Consider the following 23,365-nt stretch of genomic DNA (forward strand, 5'->3'; position numbering starts at 1 on the left):
GGACAGGCTCACGGGCAGCACAGGGCACTGATGTGCTCTGCACAGCACATCTGCACTCTGGGGGACCGGGTCTTACTCTCTTCAGCATCGTTTGAGGTAAAACAACACTCATAATCAGGGTAGTGGGAGAAGAAATACAGCGCCAGGATAAGCTTGCAGCCTGAGAGGGTGGAAATAGGAAGCACAGCACACTCCAAGAAACCATTCTTTCATTCTGGTAACAGTGTAAGAGAACTGCTTATTCTGTTTACTAAGATATCTAACACCTCCTGCCTCGCTGAGGGAGAATCATCACTGCAAAGCTGTAGCATTTGTCAAAAATAACTAAAGAGAAAGAAGTGTCGCTACAAACAAGCTAGAAAACATGTTCAGAGACAGCAAGCACAGCTGGGATTAAAATACAGGTATTGCTGGTATGGAAAAAAAATCAGGATAGCAGGCAGCACACTTAAAATCTAGTACAAGGCAAAATGCATCCTATTAGCATTTCCAGGGAAAGCAGGGCACATCCATCAAGCAGGTTAACACATTACCATTGTTCAGGTTATCGACTTAGTGCACAGCACACAAACTCCAAAAACAGACGAGAAGTACACAAAGCAGCAGAAACTGCTGGATGCCAAGCTTTCAGCAAGGACAGCAAGAGGAACAATGGGAGAGAAGGGAGCAACAGGCAGGAGCTATGTAGTCACACAGAGAAAATGTTCTCAGCATCGAGCCTTACTTGCATGTCCTGCTATTTTGCTGACACTCAAAGTTGTCAAACAGGCACTCGGGCGTGTTGCAGAACTCGTCACACTGTCCATTGAAAAGCATCCAGCAGGGCAGGGAGGAGGAGCAGTTGGCCCAAGGATCCTCCACAGTCAGGGAGCAGTCGCCTCCATCCCACTGGCACGCGTGGGTGTTACAGTCCTCATCACAATAGCCATCCCTGGCTTTTTCTGCACACTGGGAATCCAGGCATCTTCGGGGCTCCGGGCTGAACGTGACAGGCTGCTCACAGTGGCTGCCCTGGGTGTGAGCAGGGCACTGGCAGTAATAGTAAGGAGGCTGAGAATGAGGGTGGCAGCTGCCCCCATTCTGGCAGGGGGCACTGGCACAGCCTAGGTGTGTCTGGCATTCCTCTCCCACAGACAGCTTGGGGCAATAGCACCGAGGACCAGAAGATGTTTGGATGCACTGCTCTCCCTTCTTGCATTTCACTTGTCCACAGGTACTGTGGCTGTTGAACTCACATTTTGCTCCAGAATAACCCTGCAGGGTGGAAAAAAAGGCAAAATAATCAGTGCCACAAACCTATTCTTCAGCATTCTGAGGGCTGGAGGCAAGGTGTCATGTGCAAATCCTTTCTCTCCTGTAATTCCTTTAGCCTCACTGCAGGAGCCATGACTTTCTGGACCTAACCTCATGGATAAAGAAGGAAATCACAAGGCTCTGTTACGTTTTGAAAACAGTCTAGAAGAGCCACAAGCAAGGGGAAGCTTGCATCAAGCACAGAAAACACAGGACTGAAAAAAAAAAGTTAATTTAATTAAGCTAATGTAATTTAATGGTAGATTTAAGACAAAAAAGTCAGCTGTGATACTTGAAGACCATACATGTTTGGGGTAGCAACAGGCAGCATCACTCTCCTGGGGCAGCTGGAAGCCCTGGGTTTCCCTGCTGAGCAGATAAACGAAGGGTTGTGGGTAAATCACCTGCAGTAAGCACTGTGGGGGCTCTGGAGCTGGGGCAGGCAGGGCAGGGGGAGCAGGGGGTGGGTGCTTACCGGGGGGCACTGGCAGATGAAGCCCTCGGGCATGTTGCTGGCCACCGCGCAGGTGCCGCCGTTCTGACACGGCTTCCGCGGACACACGTCGATGACACTCTCACAGTGACGGCCTGGGACAGGGCACAGAGAGAGAGAGAGCAGAGAAACGTGTGTGTGACCACCCCAAAAACCATCACCACACAACACACACTGTCAATAACCAGCAAGTTGAGCACTCTTTTAGGAGGAAGCATCCCTTTGGATGAGGTGTGGTCTCCACGTGGCTGCCTAAGCAGTAAAGAGGGAGGCACAGCCCCAGGATCCACAAGGTGCATTTGGAGACAGCTGGCAGTGCCTGCCTCCTCAAGAACACACACAACACAGCACAGAGTGTGCTGCTGTCATCCCCAAGTCAGCCAGGCACAGAGGCTGGAAGTGATGTATCACACCAGTTTGGGGGTTCCTAAGACTTCCTTACTTTTTGGGAGATGCTCAATGAGTCCAATGGCAACTCACACTGTAACATGAATGAACAACCCTCAGGACCAGATGTACCACAAGTGAACAGGAGAACCAGGCAGAGTCTCCTCACACTGATCAGCCAGACAGAGATCTTACTGCACTGACCAGCTCCGCAGCAGCTCCCAGAGTCAGGCTGACACCAAACTTCTAAAAGTTGGGGATGATCTCAGCATGACTTAGACCCCCTAGGAAAACATTAATAGAAGTCTCCAGACATGTGCAGCCAAGACTCTGCAGACAGAAGCAGACAGGGCAGGATGGCCCACAGAGTTCTGGCATCCCACCAGTCACAGACCACAGCAAAGCCACCCCGTCCCCTCCCAGGCAGAGGGGTCAGTGGGGAATGTGCAGAACACAGACAGCTAGAGGAGGAAACATGTTTACCCTTTGTGCCTAACATTTCCAGACAGACTTCATGTCTGAGACACAGCAGCTCTCCCTGCTCCTCCTGGGGTGCAGCAGGCCTGCACTCCCCACAGCACAGGATCCAGCAACCCTTCCATGAGGGTCAGAAGCCACATGAGTCATAATTCATAAAAGCAGCCTTGACAGACAGGCTTAAAATAAACCCATCTGGTGGCCTGCACCAGTGTCCCACCAGCTCCACTTCCCTCATACATCATTCTTTCAGGAACTTCTTTTGGCAGGACAAGTAATGCATTCAAAAGCTACTACATGAATTCTTCAAATATTTATCTTTGTGATTTCTTTGCATCTGAAACTCACAAATTCAGTGGAAAATCACAGCATCTTTAAATTTTAAGAAAAAATAAGAGTAAAAATTGCTGATAAAGCATGCAGGAAAGGTGACTGGTAAGCAGGGAAAGTGAAAGGTTTTAATGGAAGAAAACTGAATGCATGAGAAGTTAAACTGACATGGAAAATGGAAAGCTGAAAGTTAAGACACATCTGGAGACTATTAGACCAAACTTAAGCCCAGTGGGAGGCAGAAAGCAGAATAGCAGCAATACTAACAAAGAGGAGGTCTAGAGAGAGTGAGACACAAGTCTGCACAGTGTGAAATTCTTGCAAAGTTGTGATTCAAAGTCGGACTGTGGAAGGATCACCAAGCTAGGAATGTACAGCCTGTCTATGCAGAGAATACTCCATCCTGACCACATCACCAATGCAAGGAGGAAAGGCAGCTAGGAGTAGAAAAGGAGGCCAAAAGCTGATTATGATACCACGACACTGACTTATAGAGAAAATGCACATGGCTGCTTTGCAAAAGGAGAACTCACAGCTAAGCTGGCACGTGAACTGTTACACTTTCAGTATTAGAAATGTGAAATTATGAAGGCGAGAAAAGTACCACAAGGAAAGAGAAGTCCTGGAAGCCAAATGTCTCAGGAGATTCCTTCATCTGAGACAGCTCTAGAAGCCAAATTTCTTAGAGTTTTAAAAGAAAGAACAGTTTAAAAACTGAAACGTGCTGTAGGGAAACAATCAGGCACTGTGAAGAGAAGTGGGCAGATAACAGCACTGCCAGGAAGGGACAGAACCACCATTTCTCAAGACACTGCCATGAAATGGAATGCATGTTGATGACTACTTGTTGGGGAAGAGGAAACAGGAAAGCCTTATAAATGTGATTGTCTGGCAAAAGATTTTGAGAATATAGAAACTATAATCGAGTTGGAAATGAAAGCAAGCTTTGAGATCCCTTAGTTACTGAACAACTGGAAAACAATGGCATGGCCAGCTGAAGGTGATCCCCTTTTGATGGAACAATACCCTCTGCTTGCAGGCAGGTCCAAGGGTCAGAGCAGACTTTACCAGCTTGGCAGAAGGGGTCCAAAGAGGAGTTTTTAGGGTTTAAAATGTAACACAGTATGGTAATGTAATGATTCTTATAGGCTGTATGTAAATGCTGTAGGATTTGTATGTTGTACTAAATTGGTTAGTGAGAATTCGAATATTCAACACAGAAGATTCATGGTATTGTAATGAGAACTTCGCTCTCTTACCCTTTTACTCTCTCACCCTCTCATGCTCTCTCCCCCTCTCTTCTCTCAGTCCTGCTCTGAGCTGTGGCTGGCAGCTCCCAGCAGGGCCCCTGCACCCAGGCCCTTTGCAATAAACTGCAAGTTCCAAGCCCTGGCTGCAGAGATCTCTCATGTCCGTCCGTCCCGACCGTGCTACCCCCGACGCTCCTACACTACTCACCAGTGAAAGCGCTTCTGCAGATGCACCTGTAGTCGTTGGTGAGCTGCACGCAGTCCAGGCTCCCGCGCGGGTTGCAGGGGTTGGAGAGGCACTCGTTGATGTCGCCCTCGCAGCGCTCCCCCGCGAAGCCCTGGGGGCACAGGCAGCTGAACCCCCCGATCTGGTCGATGCACTGCCCCCCGTTGAAGCAGCGCGGAGCCCCCGAGTCCGAGATGCAGTCATCCACGTTCTCCTCACACAGCCGGCCTGCCAGGAGAGAGGGACAGCTTGGGGACACAGTGCCACGGCTGCCTTCCCTGGCATGCCTTAAGTTTGCCTTAAAGATTCTGTACTGCATTAGTTTATAACTGCAAACTCCATATAAAGTGTTGGCAAGTTCTCCTCACAGCTCAGGCACACAGAACAATCCTTTTCCAGCCCCAGAACCAAGGGCACCGCTGCAGCTTCAGGCCCAAAAAGTGCAAACAACAGGGAATGGAGGAGAGCAAACTGGGAGGATGGGACTGCATAACCTGGAGCTGGAATTGGACAATTAACCCCAAGATGGAAATGGACCAGAACTTATAAAAGTGTGAAAACTTGTGACCCAGGGTCCATCTTGGGTGGAGCCCTGGCCAGGCTCTTGTACTGCCCAAGGTGTATCCTGTGAAGGCCTTTAATAAATCCCTGCTTTATTCCTTTAATTCTGCCCAGTCTCTGCTCCAGTAGGCATCATCTACACTGCTCATCAAGTTTTAAGGCCATGTCACACACAGTCCCTGAAATAAGCAGGTAAAGATCCCAGTTTAATACACACAATTTAATTCCACACCCTTTGCAGACAGCCAGCTCCAGAGCAGGCTTAGGGTACATGTGTTTTACATCCAGGCTGTCCTCAGTGCTAAGCTGTCCTGGTATTTGGCAGCTTTCATACTTGACTTAATTTAAGGGTATAATTAAAAACACAAAACCAAAGCAAGCCCAAAAAAGATGCACTTGATTTAGCCCTGAGACTGAGCAGAGCCTGGGAGCCCCGTGCTGGCCGTGACAGCCACAAGCTGCCACCAGGCTACCCTGGACCTGGGCAAAGAGCATTTGTAGCAACAGCATTAAAACAAGCAACAGCACACCAACAAAAAAAGCAGCTGTGATAAAACACTGATTCCTCCAGCCTGGCTGCTGGGGACTTACAGCAAACCCCCACCAGCAGCCAGGGAGAGAAATTTCTTCTCCTCCTTGTGGGATTTCCTTTCAAGGGACAAGGTCAGGTGCTGGTTCTGCTTTCACTGCACAAGAGCAGAGAGGGGAAGCTGAGCAAGTTTATTGCTGTTGTTCCACCCAGAGCAAGTAAAATCCTTCACCTAAATGTGGGGGATGCTTATACTGGCATCAGTAAAGTACTAATCACAAACTGGGCCAGGGACAAAAGCTAAGTTTTACTATCCTAAATAACTGTATCAAGTCTTCCCCAATTCCTTTCATTTACAAAAAAAAAAAAGAAAAAAAAAAAAACAAAAATAAAACAAAATAAAAAAACCCAGCAGAACCGTCACATCCAGAAAGTAATTAATCTCAACAAAAAAAGACTGAAGGATTAAAAGCAGTACACTCAGAACCTCTCAAAGGATGGTGGAGATTTAGTGGAAAACAGACATTCTGGAAATTCAGGTACTGGTACCTAAATACACTCTTGGATGTAGAGACCTAAAAAGCAGGTTTGTTTCTGCTTTTGTTTTATTGCACTTTTTTTGCCCTTTTTTTTTAATTGAAGAATAATATTAGGAACAATACATGAAGAATTGGTAGTGCAATGATTTACAATGAAATAAACACTTATCCAGAGTGGGAAGAGCCACACTAAAGTGAATGAACTGATGATATGAGTGGGCAAGAGGCAAATATATTATTTTATAATCGTACTTAAATTTGCTTTATGAAACAAGAATTTAGTTCCATCTGGCATCTGAAGATTTTGCCAACATTGAGATGACACACTTCAGAAAGAAAAAGTTCAGTTAAAATTTTTACATTGCTCTGACTTGAGAAATAAGCTTAAAAAAGAACATCAAGTGAGAAAGCATTTACTGATTGGTTAAAATGTTAAATTCTGAGTATTTTCAAAGGTAGAAGCCAGGTTCATAGGTAAGATATAAAAGGGAAGACTAGGTTTTAAGAAACCTGACAATAAACAGCCTGTGGAATCATGCTTACTGAAAACTGCTGATATAAACTGTGGACTACTTTTATTTTCTTTTCTTTTTCAATATTTTCCCCTGAAGGAACTTTTAATAAAAGAGCTCAAAGATGCTGAAATAGCTTAGGGTAGCCTAGAGTCACTCAGCTTCTTTTCCACAAAAGACTCCAGGACAGAGGAAAATGAAGGGCAAAAGTTTAAGCAAGTATAGGACATTGGATGTTAAAAACTAAGAAGGTTTCCTACTTATTTCATAGCACCTTAGCCAAAAAGAAACCTTGGATTTACTGTATCAAAACAGATAGGTTTAGGAGAGACCTTAACAGCAATCTCCTGCATCCACATTGCCAAAGATGGCTCATACATTCCCAAGGGACACTGCCACGACCTATTCCTTTAAAAGAAAAAAAATTAAAAGGGAGGGGAAAAAAGCAGCATTTATTTTTAAAGAGAAAATATGTATCCCAAGGGATCCAGTGTACTTTGGGAACATTCTTCAAAGAACAGAATGCATCCCCTTTAAACTGTGTCTCGTGAAACCAGCAGCCAGAGAGGAAAATTCCCCTTTGTAACATTCACTTAATTGCTGAGCTTCCTACCCCGGGTTCCTGGTGGGCAGGAGCACTTGAAGTGATTGACCAGGTCGATGCAGGTCCCTCCGTTCTGGCAGGGCTGGAACTGGCACTCATCCACCTCATACTCGCAGTTGACCCCCTGGTATCCAGCCACACACTGCCGGCACAGAAATAAGTGTCAATGGCTTTCCAGCAGACACATTAGCAGGCATCTCAGAAAGGCCAACACCGACACAGGAGCCCTCAGTGGGGCACATCAGGACTGCCTTTGTAGCTGGACAAGCAGCTTAAACGCACAACTCAACCATGTGACACATAACAGGACACTGCAAATTTGAATTCAAGTGATTAGATTGCTGCAAAACACAGCAAATCAAATCCTGATACCCTCCACCACCGAAACTGGCTTAGAAGTTTTGGCTTAAGGTTTACATAAAACTCCTCCTTTCCCTCTGGACATGGGCTTCCAAGGTGTTCTACCATTCCAAAAAGCTTAGGGAGGTTGATATACAACAATCTCATGGCCTACACTGCTCTCTGCATCAGTGTGAAGCAACAGAAAGCAGTGGAAAGCATTTCCCACCCTGGGAGGCAAGGGCTACCTTGCCCATCCAACAGGGAAAATACAATATTGTTTAATGCATTTTACAAAATTTTAATATAAACCACACCTCAGGCAAAAAGCCTTTCCAGATTAGAACCTCTTCTCCAATGTCACAAAAAGTTCAAATGCTCATCAACCACAGCTCCTTCCAACCACACCTCTTAATTCACTCTTAAAAACCTCTCAGGAGCACTGGTTTTGGTGCAGCCAAATTAAAAATTCCTTCCAGGTGCAGGCTGCTTTTACCCCCCTATTTGAAGGTTCTCCACACCACTTGCAGGTGTTTGTGATTGCTGCAGGTGCCTTTGTTCCCCATTGCCCCCGGGTACCTGGCAGTGGTATCCGCCCAGGTGGTCCCGGCAGGTGGCTCCGTTCTGGCAGGGGCTGGACTCACACTCATCCAGCTGCACCTCGCAGTAGCTGCCCGTGTAGCCCACCTGGCACTGGCAGTGGTGGCTGTTCCCCACGTTGAGGCAGTGCCCAGAGTGCTGGCACAGCTGGTCCACAGGGACTCCTGAAGCAGAGTTAAAACAAGTGAGCAAACACATAAAACACGAGTGCTGTCAGTGCTGATGGCTCAGACAGGAATGGATATGGGTAGGCCCAAGAAATTGAAAAGTTGCAACTTTAAAATTGAAGAGTTACTCCTTAAATTACAGTGGATCAGAACCAAAACTGGCTTACAAACGAAGTCAGGCTCTGTCCTCTTTGGATCACTGGATTCAACACTGTATTTGTACTGCTGTGTTACTTTAGCACTGGCTGGTGAATACATATCTGAACTACTACTGCTGCTCTACAAAGGTTCAGTGTTTGTACCTAGAATGTCCCCAAAAAGTATAGGAGCTTGACACCTTTCTCCTTTGACACTGAACCTGCTTGTCTGGATTTCCTGGACAAAAGTGGCCTGACAGTGTCCATCTGCCTGGGGTACAGGCCATGTTGCCAGACAAAATTCACTTAAAAACCAAATCTTTTACCTATACAACATCTGAAATAGAAAATTACTACTTTGAGGGGCCATGGTATAACCTATAAGGCTAAACAGTGCACTCAGTAATCAGTATTCTCTGCAAAAATACTTATCATGAGTTGCAAGGTGCCTTTCTTGTGGAAGGATGTGGCCTTAACCCCTGGTCCACTTGGGGTTTAGCCTGCCTGGGGTTTAGCATGAAGAGCTGATGTATTTTCCAAAAAGGCAGTCCATGTAAAACAGCACTACTGAAACTGAGGCTCCATGAAGTATTTAATTCTTCCTTTCTGACATTTTTGTGATGGGGAGAACCAAGGAAGCCTTGACTCCCAAACACGCCGTTGCAGAGAGTATTTTTACTCAAGAAGTGACCAGCTGCAGGCAAAGCTCTCTGGGCTGTGCACAGGGGCAGGGGGGAAGGAGATGCCTGGGCACAGAGCTGCTGAAGGCCAGAGGATGCTGGTTTACCTCTCTGTGAAGCTGCCACCTGGCACGAGACGCTGGGCACGTCGCAGTAGGCGCCGGTCCAGCTGGGCGGGCACACGCAGCGCGTCTGGGCCAGGGTCTGCACACACGTGCCCTTGTTCTTGCAGGGAGACTTGCTGCACAGATCCACCAGGGACTGCAGGGCAAACAACCCATGTGAAACATGGCACAGGCACGAGAAACAGCACTCAGAGAACAAGTTCAGATGCAAGGAAAGGGAGCTCTGCAATACGGGATCCCTGTGGCGCTGGAAAGGGCAGGAGAGTCCTTCCCAAGCTAAGCCAGGTACTCTACTGACAGTCTCACATGCCTGGGAAAGTGCAAGTGAACAGAGGAATAAACCCCAGATGGCAGCATTATTTCAAAATCCTCACACCTCACCATGAAGTTGCATCTTTGACTGGCTCAGTTTGAGAAAATTGGGTTTTATCTCAGACCAGCTTTCTAGCTCCATGGTAGCAGGAGGCTTCCAACTATTCTCCCAAACTCCCCCCATCTTCACTGCTTTCTGAGGATGACAGATGTGTTCCACATTTTGATCCATACTTTTCCTTTCTATCATTAGCTCACCATACCTCCTTCTGGCCCCACTTGCTGCACTGTGGTCTCTCTGACTTTTTGTGTCTTCCAAGATTCAACTGAAACCCCACAACAGTTTTAAGAACTGAAGATGGGCCAAAGTATATTGCTTTTCTTGATTTCTCATATAGAAACAGAGTCTAAAACTCAGTAAATCATCATATGAAAGTGAAGACCCAAAATAACTGTCTGACGTAATATAAACCGGCCACTAACCATAATTTCCTTTTCACCATTTCATCTTCAAATTAATACAGCTATTTGATTGATTTCAAGCTGACTTGAGGAAGGGTGAGGTTTTTAAAGTGAGTAGCACAGAATTTTGGCTGTAAAATGCAATTTCAATTGCAGAAAGTTCTGCTTTTCAGATGCAAACTGTCTCCTCACAAAGATTAAAGTAAAAAAAAAAATCTGTGCTTTCACAGGCAACCAAAAGGAAACTTGGAATTAAGTTTTATCACATGTAGTTGAGCGTGAAGAAGAAAAAACACCGAGCCTCTTGCTTCTGCATTTGTAATGAGTAGCTGACTGTTTTACATGCAAATTCTAAAACTTATGAATCATTGTCTGATTTTGTCCTGCTTATTTAGATTTGCTAATTAGGTCAAGCCAGTTTACCACTAAGACAAGAACTACAGTGTAGCTGTAATCTATAAATCTCCTCAATACAGCTTTGAGTAGTACTTATCTAAATTTAGAAAGTTCTGGTTCCTTGTATAAAATGGGTAATACATTACAATCAAGCTTCTCTGAACATAAAGCAGACCTTCTGAGAATCCACAGCATTTAATTTGGGGAAAGGAACATTAATCCTTTTCTCCAGTAAAAACAAAGCAAACATAACAGAAGAGGAACTACTGAACTTCACAGTACTTCAGGATCCCTCTCAATGCTAATTCTCCCAATGAGGTTGAAGTGGTGTGCCCAGAATGCATAATGAGGGTAGCAGAGGGGTTGCTTTTTTCTATCACTTCATTACTTTGCATTCACTTCCTCCATTAGCAATACCTAGAAGCAGACCTGACAATTTAATGTCTAGCAACATACTTCTGAAAAAGCACCTCCCCCACTGCCACTAAAATGCTTCTTTCCAACTCTCCCTGCTTTACAAAGACATGTTGGCACGAAAGAGAGCTGTAAAATTCTTACAAAATTGTAGTGTTTTCCAGAAATTTAAGAAATCAACTTTTTTTTTTTTTTCTTTTTTTTTTTAATGGCAGCAGTCAAGACTGCTGGTAAAGGAAGCCAATACAGAGTTTACAATTCCAAAAGCAAAAATAGTCTCAAGTCATTCTTGCTGTTTTGATAAGAACAGAATCAAAAAGAATTCAGATTTGAAAAACATCATTCTGTTTCCACTGTGCTATGCCAAGTTAGAGTTTTTAATAGGCACTAGTCAGTCATTTACAGCATACAGGGTTTGCAGCTCCTGTGGAAAACTGGGAACTGCCTGAACGTAAATGTGCAAGTAAGGCTGGAGATTTTATTGAGGTTGTGAATAGGACAGGCACGTCATTTACTGCCCCAAAACATTTTCTGGCTTTTCATGAAAAAAAATTTACAATCAACCCTGAATAAAATTTACCTCCCTGTAAAAATGAACCATTAAATCTAAATCCTACTAATCAGACTGATATTCTGTTTTTGTTTTGTGCTTGTTTGCTGGTTTGTTTAGTTGTTTTTTTTTTAAATACAGGACTGTCTTCAATCAAGACAATTTTATGCTTTGAATGAAATGGAGCCATTTTCCAGGGTAACAGCTGGTTTTAATTTAAGAAAATGAATCTAGAAAGTTCCAGTGACACCTGTTCTCATAAATAACCACTCTTCTCCTCCTTGCACATAGACAGGGGGTGGAACTAGATGATCTTTAAGGTTTCTTCCAGCCCATTCTATGATTTCCAGTTTTGAGCAGGGGCACCTAATGGGCCAAGCAGGACTGAAGGAGGAAGAGCTCAGCCACATTTGGCACCTCACACCTCTCCCACGTCACCTCTGGGCTGGACAGCTCAAACAACAATGCCACCAGAAGTCACCCACCTTGCAGTTCTTGCCAGTGTAGCCCAGGGGACAGATACACCTGTATGTGCCCAGGCTGTCCACACAGGTGCCCCTGTTGAGGCAGGGGTGGGAGTCACACTCGTTGATTTCTGTCAGGCAGAAGGGGCCCGTGAAGCCCAGGGGGCACTGGCAGGTGAAGGAATTGATTCCATCCACACAAGTGCCTCCATTGAAACAGGAGCTGCAAGGGAGGAGAAACAAAGGTAAGCTGAGACAAAATGCAATTAGCTCACAGACAAAGAGGACATAAACATTGTTGCCCTGATTTTTTAAGATTTTCTAAGCTTCTGATGTTAACATTCTTGTAACGAACTTTCTCACACACTTTCTGTAAATAACTTATTGTTTTGCATTCCTTTATGGAGGAAGAGAAATTTGATGGACTATTGGTTTGTCCAGTGTAATTGGAGAGGTGGCACTGTCACCCTCCAATCCACTGTCACTTTTAGAAAACGATAAATGTTAGAAAATAAACTTCCTTTTTTTCTTCACCTTGAGAACAGCAGCGTGTGCTTGTGTTCTTTCGTGTCCTATAGTGACAAAACATGACTGAAATAAGGGAGAAAAGCAGATAACAGGATCTTTTGATCACTGCTAACTTCTGGCTGAAGAAGCATCAAGCAGGAAACAGCAATCCTAGGGAATTCCAGCTCAGCCTCCAGCTCACTTTTACCTCAGCAGATCAAGAAGGTAAAGCAGGGTTTTAATGAGTCATTAGTGATGGAGGCAACTAATTTAATGTAATCTTCCCAGCTTCAATGTGACCACAAACACTACCTCATGCGGCTTGCTCAAACTGATACATTTTATTACAAATTGCAATTGTATTACAAATTATGAGAAACAAAACAATTTGCCTTCAAAAAAATCTTCAAAGGAATCAGGGGTATGGTTTCTCAAGGAAAAAGTTCATACAACATGCAAAACATAAGCATGTTCTTCACTGAAATTATGTGAAAGTATTGGTATTGCTAAATCCCTTCCTTCTCTTCTCATGAGAATCTTAAGTCCTGATTTGTAAAACTATTCATACATGCCCTGGCAGAATTCAGATCAAAGGAATTATCCCCCTCCCCCCCAATCTTCTGATCATATGAAATTCTGCCAGATTAGGTGTCCTAAGGAGAAGGGACTGGGAAAGTTTGGGGAATTGACTCATGCAAAATTGACTCAGTTTTCCTTGTAAAGGAACTCCTGCTCCTCTGAGAATAATGCTAGATCAGACTTGAGATAATCAGTTTGATAAAGTACACAACCCAAATTCATGCCTGCTATCTGCTTTGTGCCCTCAAAGGGTATTTCCACCAGAGGAGCCCCTGACTCAGCTACCTGAACTCCCAGTGCAGGGAAGCAAGTTTTAAATACCAAAATTCCAACTGCGTTGACGGCAGAGATGCCAGCATTACCCTACTCATCAAACACTAAACTGCTCATCAGAGAACTCCTCTGTCTTGGGGGCTGAATTCTGTTTTGGAGGGAGAGCAAACTGCCATTTCCACTCCTGGCAAAGCAGGGGAGACAGAGGAACTGCCAGTCTCCTGGTGTGTTTCACTGAAACCAGGTACCAAAAGGAAAGGGCACTCTCTCACAGGCAGCTTCTCACACCACACACGGAAGAATCATTTGACCCAAATTCAAATTAGCCAACCACCACAGTGCTCTTAAGCACAGCTCAGTAATTTTGGTTGAGAAGGTGTGACTGGTTTAGCTTGGCAGAGCGTTGAAAATTGCTACATCCTTAATTCATACCTGCAAGACTGGTTCCTGCCCTGACTGATAACAAAAACAGGATGAACCTCAAGGAAGAGCCAGGAGTTCTGCTACAACACCCAGCATACTCCACTTGATTCAGCAACTGTTGTGCAAATTAAACACACCCTCATCAGTGACACAATCCTGCTCTTAAGAAAAAGATATTAAAATACCTCCTCCTCAAATGCAATTTTATGAAAGGTAGGAAAGATCTTTTCTATTTGTGCAGAAAATACTTGAGAAAACTAAGAGTTTTGCAAAATCTGTCTCTGGTAACTAGACTAGAACAGAGTACTTCTAATTATTTTTTAACCACTGCAAATTTTAAAGAAATTGCTAGAATTTTTTTCCATTTGAGAATCTGAAGTTACTTACATCAATCCTAAGGAAGCTTAAAATAAATATGCAGGCAGATGATGGAATCACATGTTTAACTCTCAAAGAGCTCTTAAAACTACCACATGAACCATTTATTTGAGGACCAGCTGCTGAGCATTTTAACTCAGTTCCACATCCCCCCCTTTAGAATGACCTCAGGTTTTATCTCGATACTGCTAAACCACATCCCATTTTTTTTTGCGAGCATTAAAGATCTCCGATAATAAAATCTTTCCATTTTAGAATTTAGTGGATTTAGTGTTTCTCTTGGTTTCTTCTTCGTATTATTTGTTGTCAACAACTCAGGGCTAATTTATTTTTGCTGCTTTTCTAAGCTGGCCATTGCTTCCATTTTTGCAGCTTTTGTATTTCTCAACAGAGTAACCAACCATTCATGACCAATTATTTCCCCTCCCCTATGTGATAGGTCTTGTAAAAATATGAATTATTTATATTTAAATAAGCTAGCATCCCTAACTGTTTTAACTTTTGTTAAATGCTATCCCATTTATGCTGTAATGAACTGTTGGAAGAAAGTTAGAAGAAACTGAGGACCAGGCAATGTGTTTCAACTAAGCCAGCTTTCCTTGCAAGAATCACAAGTATGCCTGAGACAAATGCAGGAAAGGAGAATTGCCCTGGTTAGAAGCTGCTCCTGAGCAGGACTGGTGTTGGAACCCAGGACATTCTTCTGGCTGCCCTGGATGGCTCGAGACCCTGGCATGGAGTCACAAACACCTGTGCCTTTGATTTTAGCCCATGGAAACAATTACCAACTTTGTGTGAAGAGTTACAAGCCACAAGAGTTTAAGTAGAATGATAGTTAGTTTGTTAGAGGGTGAAAAAGTAGAATTTTGGGGTTTTTAGAATGGGGGCAGGAGCAGGAGCAGGCTGAGGGCAGGAGCAGGCTGGGGGCAGGAGCAGGAGCAGCGGGCTGGGAGCAGGAGCAGGCTGGGGGCAGGAGCAGGCTGGGAGCAGGAGCAGGAGCAGGAGCAGGCTGGGGGCAGGAGCAGCGGGCTGGGGGCAGGAGCAGGAGCAAGCTGGGGGCAGGAGCAGGAGCAGTGGGCTGGGGGCAGGAGCAGCAGGCTGGGGGCAGGAGCAGGAGCAAGCTGGGGGCAGGAGCAGGAGCAGTGGGCTGGGGGCAGGAGCAGGAGCAGGCTGGGGGCAGGAGCAGCAGGCTGGGGGCAGGAGCAGCAGGCTGGGGGCAGGAGCAGGCTGGGGGCAGGAGCAGCAGGCTGGGGGCAGGAGCAGCAGGCTGGGGGCAGGAGCAGCAGGCTGGGGGCAGGATCAGGAGCAGCAGGCTGGGGGCAGGATCAGGAGCAGCAGGCTGGGGGCAGGATCAGGAGCAGCAGGCTGGGGGCAGGAGCAGCAGGCTGGGGGCAGGAGCAGCAGGCTGGGGGCAGGAGCAGCAGGCTGGGGGCAGGAGCAGCAGGCTGGGGGCAGGAGCTGGCATGGGGCAGTGCCTCACCTGTCCGTGCACTCGTCGATGTTGCTCTCGCAGTTGGTGCCCTCGAAGCCCGGCGGGCACCTGCAGGTGTAGCTGTTGACGTAGTGGGTGCAGGTGCCCCCGTTCCTGCAGGGCTCACTCAGACACTCGTTGGTGTCTGTCTGACACTTGTCCCCATGAAATCCAGGCAGGCAGATGCACGAGAAGGAGTTTATCCCATCCACGCACGAGGCTCCGTTCTGGCAGGGATCTGGGACAGAAGCACCACAGGAGTGTTAAAATAGGTGACAGTGTGTCAGCACCCAGGACATCCCTCTGGCTGCCCTGGATGGCTTGAGATGCTGGCAAGGGGCTCAGAGACCTTGGCACAGAGTCAAAGACACCTGTGCCTTTGATTTTAGCCCATGGAAACAATTACCAACTTTGTAAGCCACAAAAGTTTGAGTAGAATGATAGTTAATTTGTCACGGGGTGAAAAAGTAGAATTTTGGGGATTTAGAATGGGGGTTCAAGAAGCAAGATGGAGGAATCTGGGTGTGTCCTGTCCTATTTCTTCTTCTTCTTGTCCTCCATCTTCTGGCTGGGATGGTGACACTTCTGGATTGGTTTAGAGCAGAGACAGACTGTCTAACATAGGTGGTAGGTATTGGAAAATTATTGTAAATAAAGTACACGTAGTTCTTAGTATAAAAAGTTAACACCACCCCAAGGGCAGGGACTGTGCCACAACCCGACTTGCTGGACAGATCTCAGCAGGTCAGAGAAAGAATGGAACAGATAAGAGAAAATAAACAGCCTTGAGAACCAGAGCTGAGGAACCTCAACTTCTTTGGTCACGGGGCTGGGAAAAAAGAGACTTTCTAATACCTTGGGAGCCATTTCAGCAACACCAAAACCCAAGAACAGTGAAGGGCCAGGCCTAGAGCAGCTGTTTGTATGGAAAAAGAAGGGGCCACATAGCCCAGAGTGGGACAGAGGACTGACAGGTTTTTCTCAGCCTCTTTATGGAACAGGTAACTGCAAAGCATTATCAATCAGAAATTTTCAAAATGGTGTGGATCAAGGCCAACCTTCAGGGCCTAAAGGTTTCTCTGCTGGAATTTGTTCAACCAAAACCCAGAGCCTCTTGGTTTAAAATTCAAATGCTGCTTTTGTGACAGATGCCTACTGGTACAATAAAAACAGAGCAGCAACTGTTTCTTCCTTACCAGGTTTTATTCATCAGAGAACTCAGCACATTCTCTCTTAACACAAGAGAGAACTTGTGTGCTTAATTTTCAGCATGAAAGCAATGCAGTCAAATCAAACCTGTATGTGTGTATTAGCACATATATGAGCACTTATGCACTACTGAGCACTTGACATTTTTCCCAGCATCACAGACTGGTTGGGGAAAGGCTGCCAGAAAAGCTCACAAACTCCTACACCACCAAGGATTCTCCTCAATCATTGCATTTCTTGATAGTTTCCTTATCTCTGCCATGCTCTTGCTACTTGCATACAACTGTTTCTTTAGGTCTAAGCCACCTTCTACTACTGTACTCCTTCTGCTTCCACAAGCACCAATCTGCCTGAAAGATTTCTGCCGTTCAGTAATTTCTTCCTGCTTTTCTCCTTCCACTTTTGGATTTAAGACCCACATTCCTGAAGCCAGATTCCTTTTCTACTCTGCATTCCACAGAGCAAAAGCCTAATATATGGAGGCAGAGAGGGAAACTGGGAGGGGGGAGGAAAAAGGGAGAAAGCAAGGGGGTTGAAAAATAGGTTACTGAGCCTTATTTTTGATTTAGGACTACCTTTAAGTACTACTAAAATATGAACTGGAAAATGCAAATAGAATCCACCAAAAATTTGCAGTTTATCATAAGTATCATAAGCTAAATCTGTTTACTGGGAAATGAAGAAATGTGAAAGGTAATTAAAGCTCATTTATTGACTGAGAAATATGCTCACATGTTAAGAATTTGTATTATGAGACACACCTGCATCCATTTAAAGGTCATTTGACTACTGCAGAGAAAAAGCACATTCAAAGCAAGACCCCTGGCAGCTATAAAATGTTGTGTCTGTGGCAGTGAGCCATGTATGAGTGAAGCCAAAAGCTGTGCATTAATTCTCTGTGCCACACATTTACTGACAGAAGAAGGAGACTCGGGTATCAACTTTTCAATAAGTTCCTGTTGTTGGAGGGTTTGTTTGCTTCATAGATTAAAGACATTTGGCTCAAGGCATGGAAGGTTTTTGTTATGCTAAATGAAATCAGCTGTGGCAGCACTGTGAAATGCTTCTTCAGCCTCACGGGTGTGCTGCCTAAGACAACATGGGGTGAATCCCACAGCTCTCAGAACACTCAGGAGGAGGGAGAGAGATGTCCCAGCTGTTCCAGAGGGAAAGATGAACACTTGGAGAATGTTTTTATCTTCAGGCACCCACACAAAAACTAACAGGACAGGCAATGATTTTGTTGGCTTCAGTAAGCAAAGCTCTGGGTCACTGCACCGTGACACTTTTTGTATTGTACCTGTCTGCTCAGAATGAAGGAATTAAAAGCTCAGCCTGAGCCAGACACCTCAGAAGTTCTTTGAGTGCTGCTCTGGGGGCTCCCACGGTAACTTTTGCTAATAGACTTGTTTGGATCCTTCTCTACAGCAGTCATGAATTTCCATTTTTTTCCCAATGCAAAACACAATTTGCTAAGTTCACACCTTAAATCTTCAAAACTCCATTTTGGTTTTAAGCTGATAGAAGAAACAGGGGAGTGGGGTTTTTTGTTTTGTTTTGGGGAGGTTGTTTGGGGTTTTTCTGTTCATTTGGTTGGGTTTTTTTAAAGACCTGGCCAATCTAAGAACTACAGCATTGTGAACTCCTCCAAGGTTTGATAAAGCACTTTTCAAATAGTAACAGATGAACTTTTAAACACGTGACATTTCTCAGGAGACTCTGATTTTATCTGAGGATGATATAAAATATGCCCAGTAAGAAAAAGAAGCTACTATGTATTTGGTTTCCCTTATAAACAGCAGTGTCAAGGACATGAAATTAATACTTGTTTTCTTGCAATTTGAGCCGTTCCAGTACTTATCAGGGTATGGCCTCCCCTCCTGCAACTGACACCTATTCCAGAGCAGAGGGCCTTCCTGCTGCCTAATTTGTTTTCAGATATGGATTAACTGGAACTGCAACAGGACCCACTGTTCCCAGAATATTAATGCCAGACAGACATTTCAGGAAGGACTGCTATAGCCCAGATTCCCACCACACCTCCATCAAACTGAACGTTGAAATACAGGTAAGCCCTGCAGTGGCACTTTAGCTTGATGGATTAAAATTTCAGGCAAATACAATTTTGCATTTAACAGTGCCTCTTATTAAGGTATGTAAACTCTAAGGGCCTTTTCAAGTTAAGGATCTGGGAACAACAGCTGCCATCAGTTAGCACACCGTGGTCCATTCTAGCAGCCAAACACGATGGATTTTGACTTCTTCAAATATTACAAAACTGAAGTTTGGGTTTTTTTTTTTTCTTTTGGCAAGAGATCATAAAAGACCCTTCTGAATCTGTCAAACAGCAGTCAGCAAATTGATTTTTGGGGGAGACTGGGAAACACAGAGTAAGGTGCTGATACCCACTGGCCAGGCAGTCGTCGATGTTGGTGTCGCAGTCGCCGCCGGTGAAGCCGGGCCGGCACTCGCACAGGTAACTGCCCTGGATGTTGTGGCACAGGGCATGGTTCTTGCAGGGCTTGGAGAGACACTCATCAATATCCACTGTGCATCTTTCCCCTGAAAGGTGCAGAGTGCAAGGGTGAGACCCCTCCCAAGCAATGGCAGGAGGCTCAGAGCCAGCACTGCAAGCACACCTCGTTCCCAACCCAGGTTACCTTCCCAGCCAGGGGCACACTGGCAGGTGTAGCCTTCAGAGTCAGGAGATTCTTGGCAGATTCCCGAGTTCTCACAAGGATTAGGGGAACAAGGAGAAACCACTACCTGGCAGTTCACACCTGGAGAGCAGAATGGGAAAAAGCTGAAGAATGTGCTGCTAAGAACTTGGTGCTTCTTGGAAGAATGAACAAAGAGGTTGTAACTCACATTGTGTGATTATCCCACACTGCAGTGGACAGCACTGCCATAATTTGAAAAAATCTCAGCAGAACGAAAAGGAGAGCAAAGCACTCCTCATGGGCTCAGTGTAGAAGCAGCCATGGTCATTTTGAGTTTAATGCCCCTCCAATTTCCAGGGCATTTATGTAAATTTCATAATTTACAAAGAAAATTAAGCTAAGCTTCCAACAGGTCATTTTTTAATGATTCCAAGCAAGGCTTAGACAAGCCCTTGCCAAGTATTCTATTACTGTATCATGTCTACAGGAACTGACTAATTTAACTTCATAGAGCCATGGCATTTCCCATCTTGATTATTATTTCCACCAAGTTTAATGAAAAGAAATTACCCTAAAGGTGCAATGAAGTAAAAAGGGAAAAGATAACAAATTTTTTCTGAATTTTCACCTTTGAATCCCTTCCTACAGGTACATCTGTATGCATTCAACAGATCCTCACACGTTCCTCCATTCTGGCATGGGTTTGATTTACATTCATTCCCCTCTGTTGAACAGTAATCTCCTATCCAGCCTGGGTCGCAGACACACTTGTACCTTGAAAGGCAAAACAGCATTAATTTAGACATTTTGAAGTAACTCCTCTACCAGTTTCTCCTGCAGATTAGTTTTGGAGAGAAAACCAGAAGAACTCTCTTGAGAAGAGCCCTAAGTTATTTTGGATTGTTTGCCCCAGCTGTATAGTTTTGAAAATACTGAAAATAAACCCTCCCTTACAACCACACTTCCCTCATTACAGTTTTCACAAAGTGTTCAGTCAACCAGCAATATGTTTCTGCTTTGATAAGACCATCTCAACACATTCAAAGACAGAAACAAAAAAAATTAGAAAAAAAGAAGTGGAGGGGAACAATAGGCTCCAAAGATAACTAGACTGATTTAATACCAAATAGTGGTTTCAAATGAAAACAGCTGGCTGGGAGCAGGAGCAGTCTTCTCCATCAGGTTTCAAAACCTGCAGTAGAGCACACCCCACCCACAAAGATGTAGAAGCAAGGGCTTGGTGCATCAGCCTGGACTTGGGCCACAGAGCACACACTGGCCTCTGTCCCTGCCCTGCAAACACAGCTTCTTCCACCTGGCACAGAGTGAGGTGTACAAATGCAAAGTGACACATGACAGACAAGGTGAACAAAAATCTGTTTTCCAACCTTTCAAGGAGGCTGAATTAGCAATAAAAGCAGCTTTCCTGCCAGCTACAGGGAAAGTGCTGCATCCTGATCTACAGAGCTACCTGCATCAGCAAATCACTTCCTTGCCCAAGTGCTGACAACACTTCCCAGGACACAGCACATTTTTGGGAGGCTATTCCACATATAGTTGAGAACTTCCACAAACAGAACAACCCCAGACTTACCATTACCAAAAAGAAATCTGATTTAGGGCTCCCAAAATCAGCATTTGGTCTTCCTGCGTGGGAAGATTCAGAAGCAACTACTGCCAGCAAAAGACCCAGAGAGAATTTTCCTTTCTTTTCTCAGACATGCAACAATATGAGTAAAGCTGACAAAATCTCAGCAGTGGACAAAGTGTCCTGGGTGAAATATCCATCCCTAGAGCAAAAGTTGTCAGCCTGTTCCTTGATACAGTGTTTGGTTAGGATGAACAGCTCTAGCTAATAAAGACAGTCCCCACGCTCAATGTTTTAGGTTTTGATGGAATATGTTGCTGCTGCTCCCCAAAGATTTAATTTGGAACCATTTCTTTATTTTAATTGCATTCACTCAGCTCACTAGTGTCACCATGATATTTTGTGAAAAATCCCTTCACCAGGATTTTTCCCCTGAAAAGCTGAGAAACCTCAGAAAAGAAATGTAAACAATAATTATCTGATTGCTTGGAATGTGCTCTGGAGCTTGCTCACCAACAGGTGCATCTTTAATTGGTTCTCTGTGAATTTTTTTTTGTTTTTAATTAATGACCAATCCCATGCAGCTGTATTGGACTCTCTGGTCAGTCATGAGTTGTTATTATTCATTCTTGTCTAGCCTTCTTGATGTCTCCTTTCTCCTTCTTTAGTCTAGTTTTAGTATATAATTCTATATAATATAATATAATAAGATAATAAATCAGCCTCCTGAGAACTTGGAGTCAAATTCTCATCTCTCACCTTGTCCTGGGACCCACAACACCACAACACTCTAGAATCACCAAACCCTCCCTCTAGATGGTGACAGTACACCCTGCACCACTTGCCCATGCAAAACCAGCAAACAACACGAGGCAGGACAGAAAAACCTGCGCTGAAACACCAGCTGGTGAATGAAGATCTACACCTTATTATGGCTGTTTGTTTGCTGTGGCAGATTTGTGGGAAAGGCAGCTGTAATCAAAAGGATTTGGAGGGGGTGTAGCAGCAGACAGAGAACCCTCTCCAGATTGAGTGGACACGAGGAGCTGCACTGAAACTTGGCAGCCTGGCTCTGCTTTGAAGGCAGGAGCTGTGGCTTGCTCCCACACAAGCAGGGGGAAATGGAGCTCTGGATGCAGATGGTGCATAAATAACCCATTGCTGTTGCTGACCATGGATTTAGCTGGCCAGTGTTGGGAAGGGCCCTTGGAAGCCACCACAGTGCAGGTGAGACAGGCAGGGGCTCAGGTGAGATTCTCACCTGGCTCTCTCACCTGACTGTGACTATGTCACAAGCATCAGATAAATTGGGATCCTACTCTGAGAAATTAGAGAAAAACCAGGAGCTGTAGGTCTGGAGAGACAGGACAGCAGGGCAGAGGGCAGCAGGCAGGCTCAGTGGTGCTCACCCCGTGGCAGTGTGTGTGCAGTTGCCGTGCACACAGGGGCTGCTGAGGCAGCCGTCAGCCTGGGGCTGGCAGTGGGGGTGGTGGAAGCCCTCGGGGCACACGCAGCGGAACCCGTTCACCTCGTTGACACACGTGCCCCCGTTGTGGCACGGGCTGGACGTGCACTCGTCGATGTCCACGTTGCACCGGGGCCCTGGAGGGGAAAACAACACTTCCTGAGCTGCACTTCTTAAAACAACGCTTGCTTTGCACCTCTGCAAGAGCACACACTGAGACACAGCTCAGGGAAGCCAAGGCAGCAGCATGGAGCTCACATGCCTCCATGCTTTAACTCAAGCCAAGAGAAGCGTTTCTGAGAGATGCAGCACTTTGCTGTGCCTGGAAAACAGCACTTACACTCAGCAAGTATTTACAAACCATTCCAGAATCTCCACTTAAATCACCAGTTAATATTGATTAGGAAAGCAAAAACCACTCAGCTGTATCATGCTTGCAACAAACCTCTTGAGCTGCACTTGTCGTAGCCCTGCTCCTCTGCTTTGAAGTACCTACCCTTTGAACAACCAATAGTGCCCAAATGTCTGCAGTAAATACAGTTCTTGTGGTTTATTGCGCAAAAGGGGCTCTAAAAAACACCGTTTCCTGTTTTGCCTGCCTCTGATTACGACTGCAAGATCCTTGAAGCAGTGACCAAAAGGACTTGTGAGGCTGGAAAGCTAAACAGAGTGAATGATGCAGTAAGCTGAAAGCATTTTTAACAGAAGGAAATGACAAAGTACCAAGACCCCATGCAAGCCAGCTCCTTAAAGACTGGAATATGCCAATTCATCACATTACTGAATTATTTTAACAGTGTAACAGTAAGAGATCCAGCAGGATAACAGATATGGAATGCCAGCAACCTAGGAGAGCAGTAGGCACGAGTGATCAGCATCATCCCCCATCTTATTCTGGGAACCAGAGAGTTCCACTATGCCAGAGCCATAGGGAAGAAGGAAGGAGCATCAGGAATTTAGAAAGA

General features: G+C 45.2%; 1 protein-coding gene across 1 annotated transcript in view; it reads right to left on the reverse strand.

Annotated features, from left to right (window-relative positions):
- The window catches only part of NOTCH2 (notch receptor 2), an 89,376-nt gene that overhangs the window by 13,138 nt on the left and 52,873 nt on the right, over window positions 1-23,365 (reverse strand). The window contains exons 13-24 of the mRNA XM_066555271.1: window positions 22,345-22,537; window positions 19,976-20,121; window positions 19,348-19,467; window positions 19,097-19,249; window positions 15,488-15,716; window positions 11,869-12,070; window positions 9,232-9,385; window positions 8,120-8,304; window positions 7,211-7,343; window positions 4,439-4,684; window positions 1,769-1,881; window positions 725-1,254 (exon numbers count right to left, since the gene is read on the reverse strand). Of these exons, the coding sequence (XP_066411368.1) occupies window positions 725-1,254; window positions 1,769-1,881; window positions 4,439-4,684; window positions 7,211-7,343; window positions 8,120-8,304; window positions 9,232-9,385; window positions 11,869-12,070; window positions 15,488-15,716; window positions 19,097-19,249; window positions 19,348-19,467; window positions 19,976-20,121; window positions 22,345-22,537 (2,404 nt within the window). The remainder of the gene's footprint in view (window positions 1-724; window positions 1,255-1,768; window positions 1,882-4,438; window positions 4,685-7,210; window positions 7,344-8,119; window positions 8,305-9,231; window positions 9,386-11,868; window positions 12,071-15,487; window positions 15,717-19,096; window positions 19,250-19,347; window positions 19,468-19,975; window positions 20,122-22,344; window positions 22,538-23,365) is intronic.

The sequence above is a fragment of the Molothrus aeneus genome, chromosome 9, assembly GCF_037042795.1.
Source record: "Molothrus aeneus isolate 106 chromosome 9, BPBGC_Maene_1.0, whole genome shotgun sequence".
NCBI classification, from domain to species: domain Eukaryota; kingdom Metazoa; phylum Chordata; class Aves; order Passeriformes; family Icteridae; genus Molothrus; species Molothrus aeneus.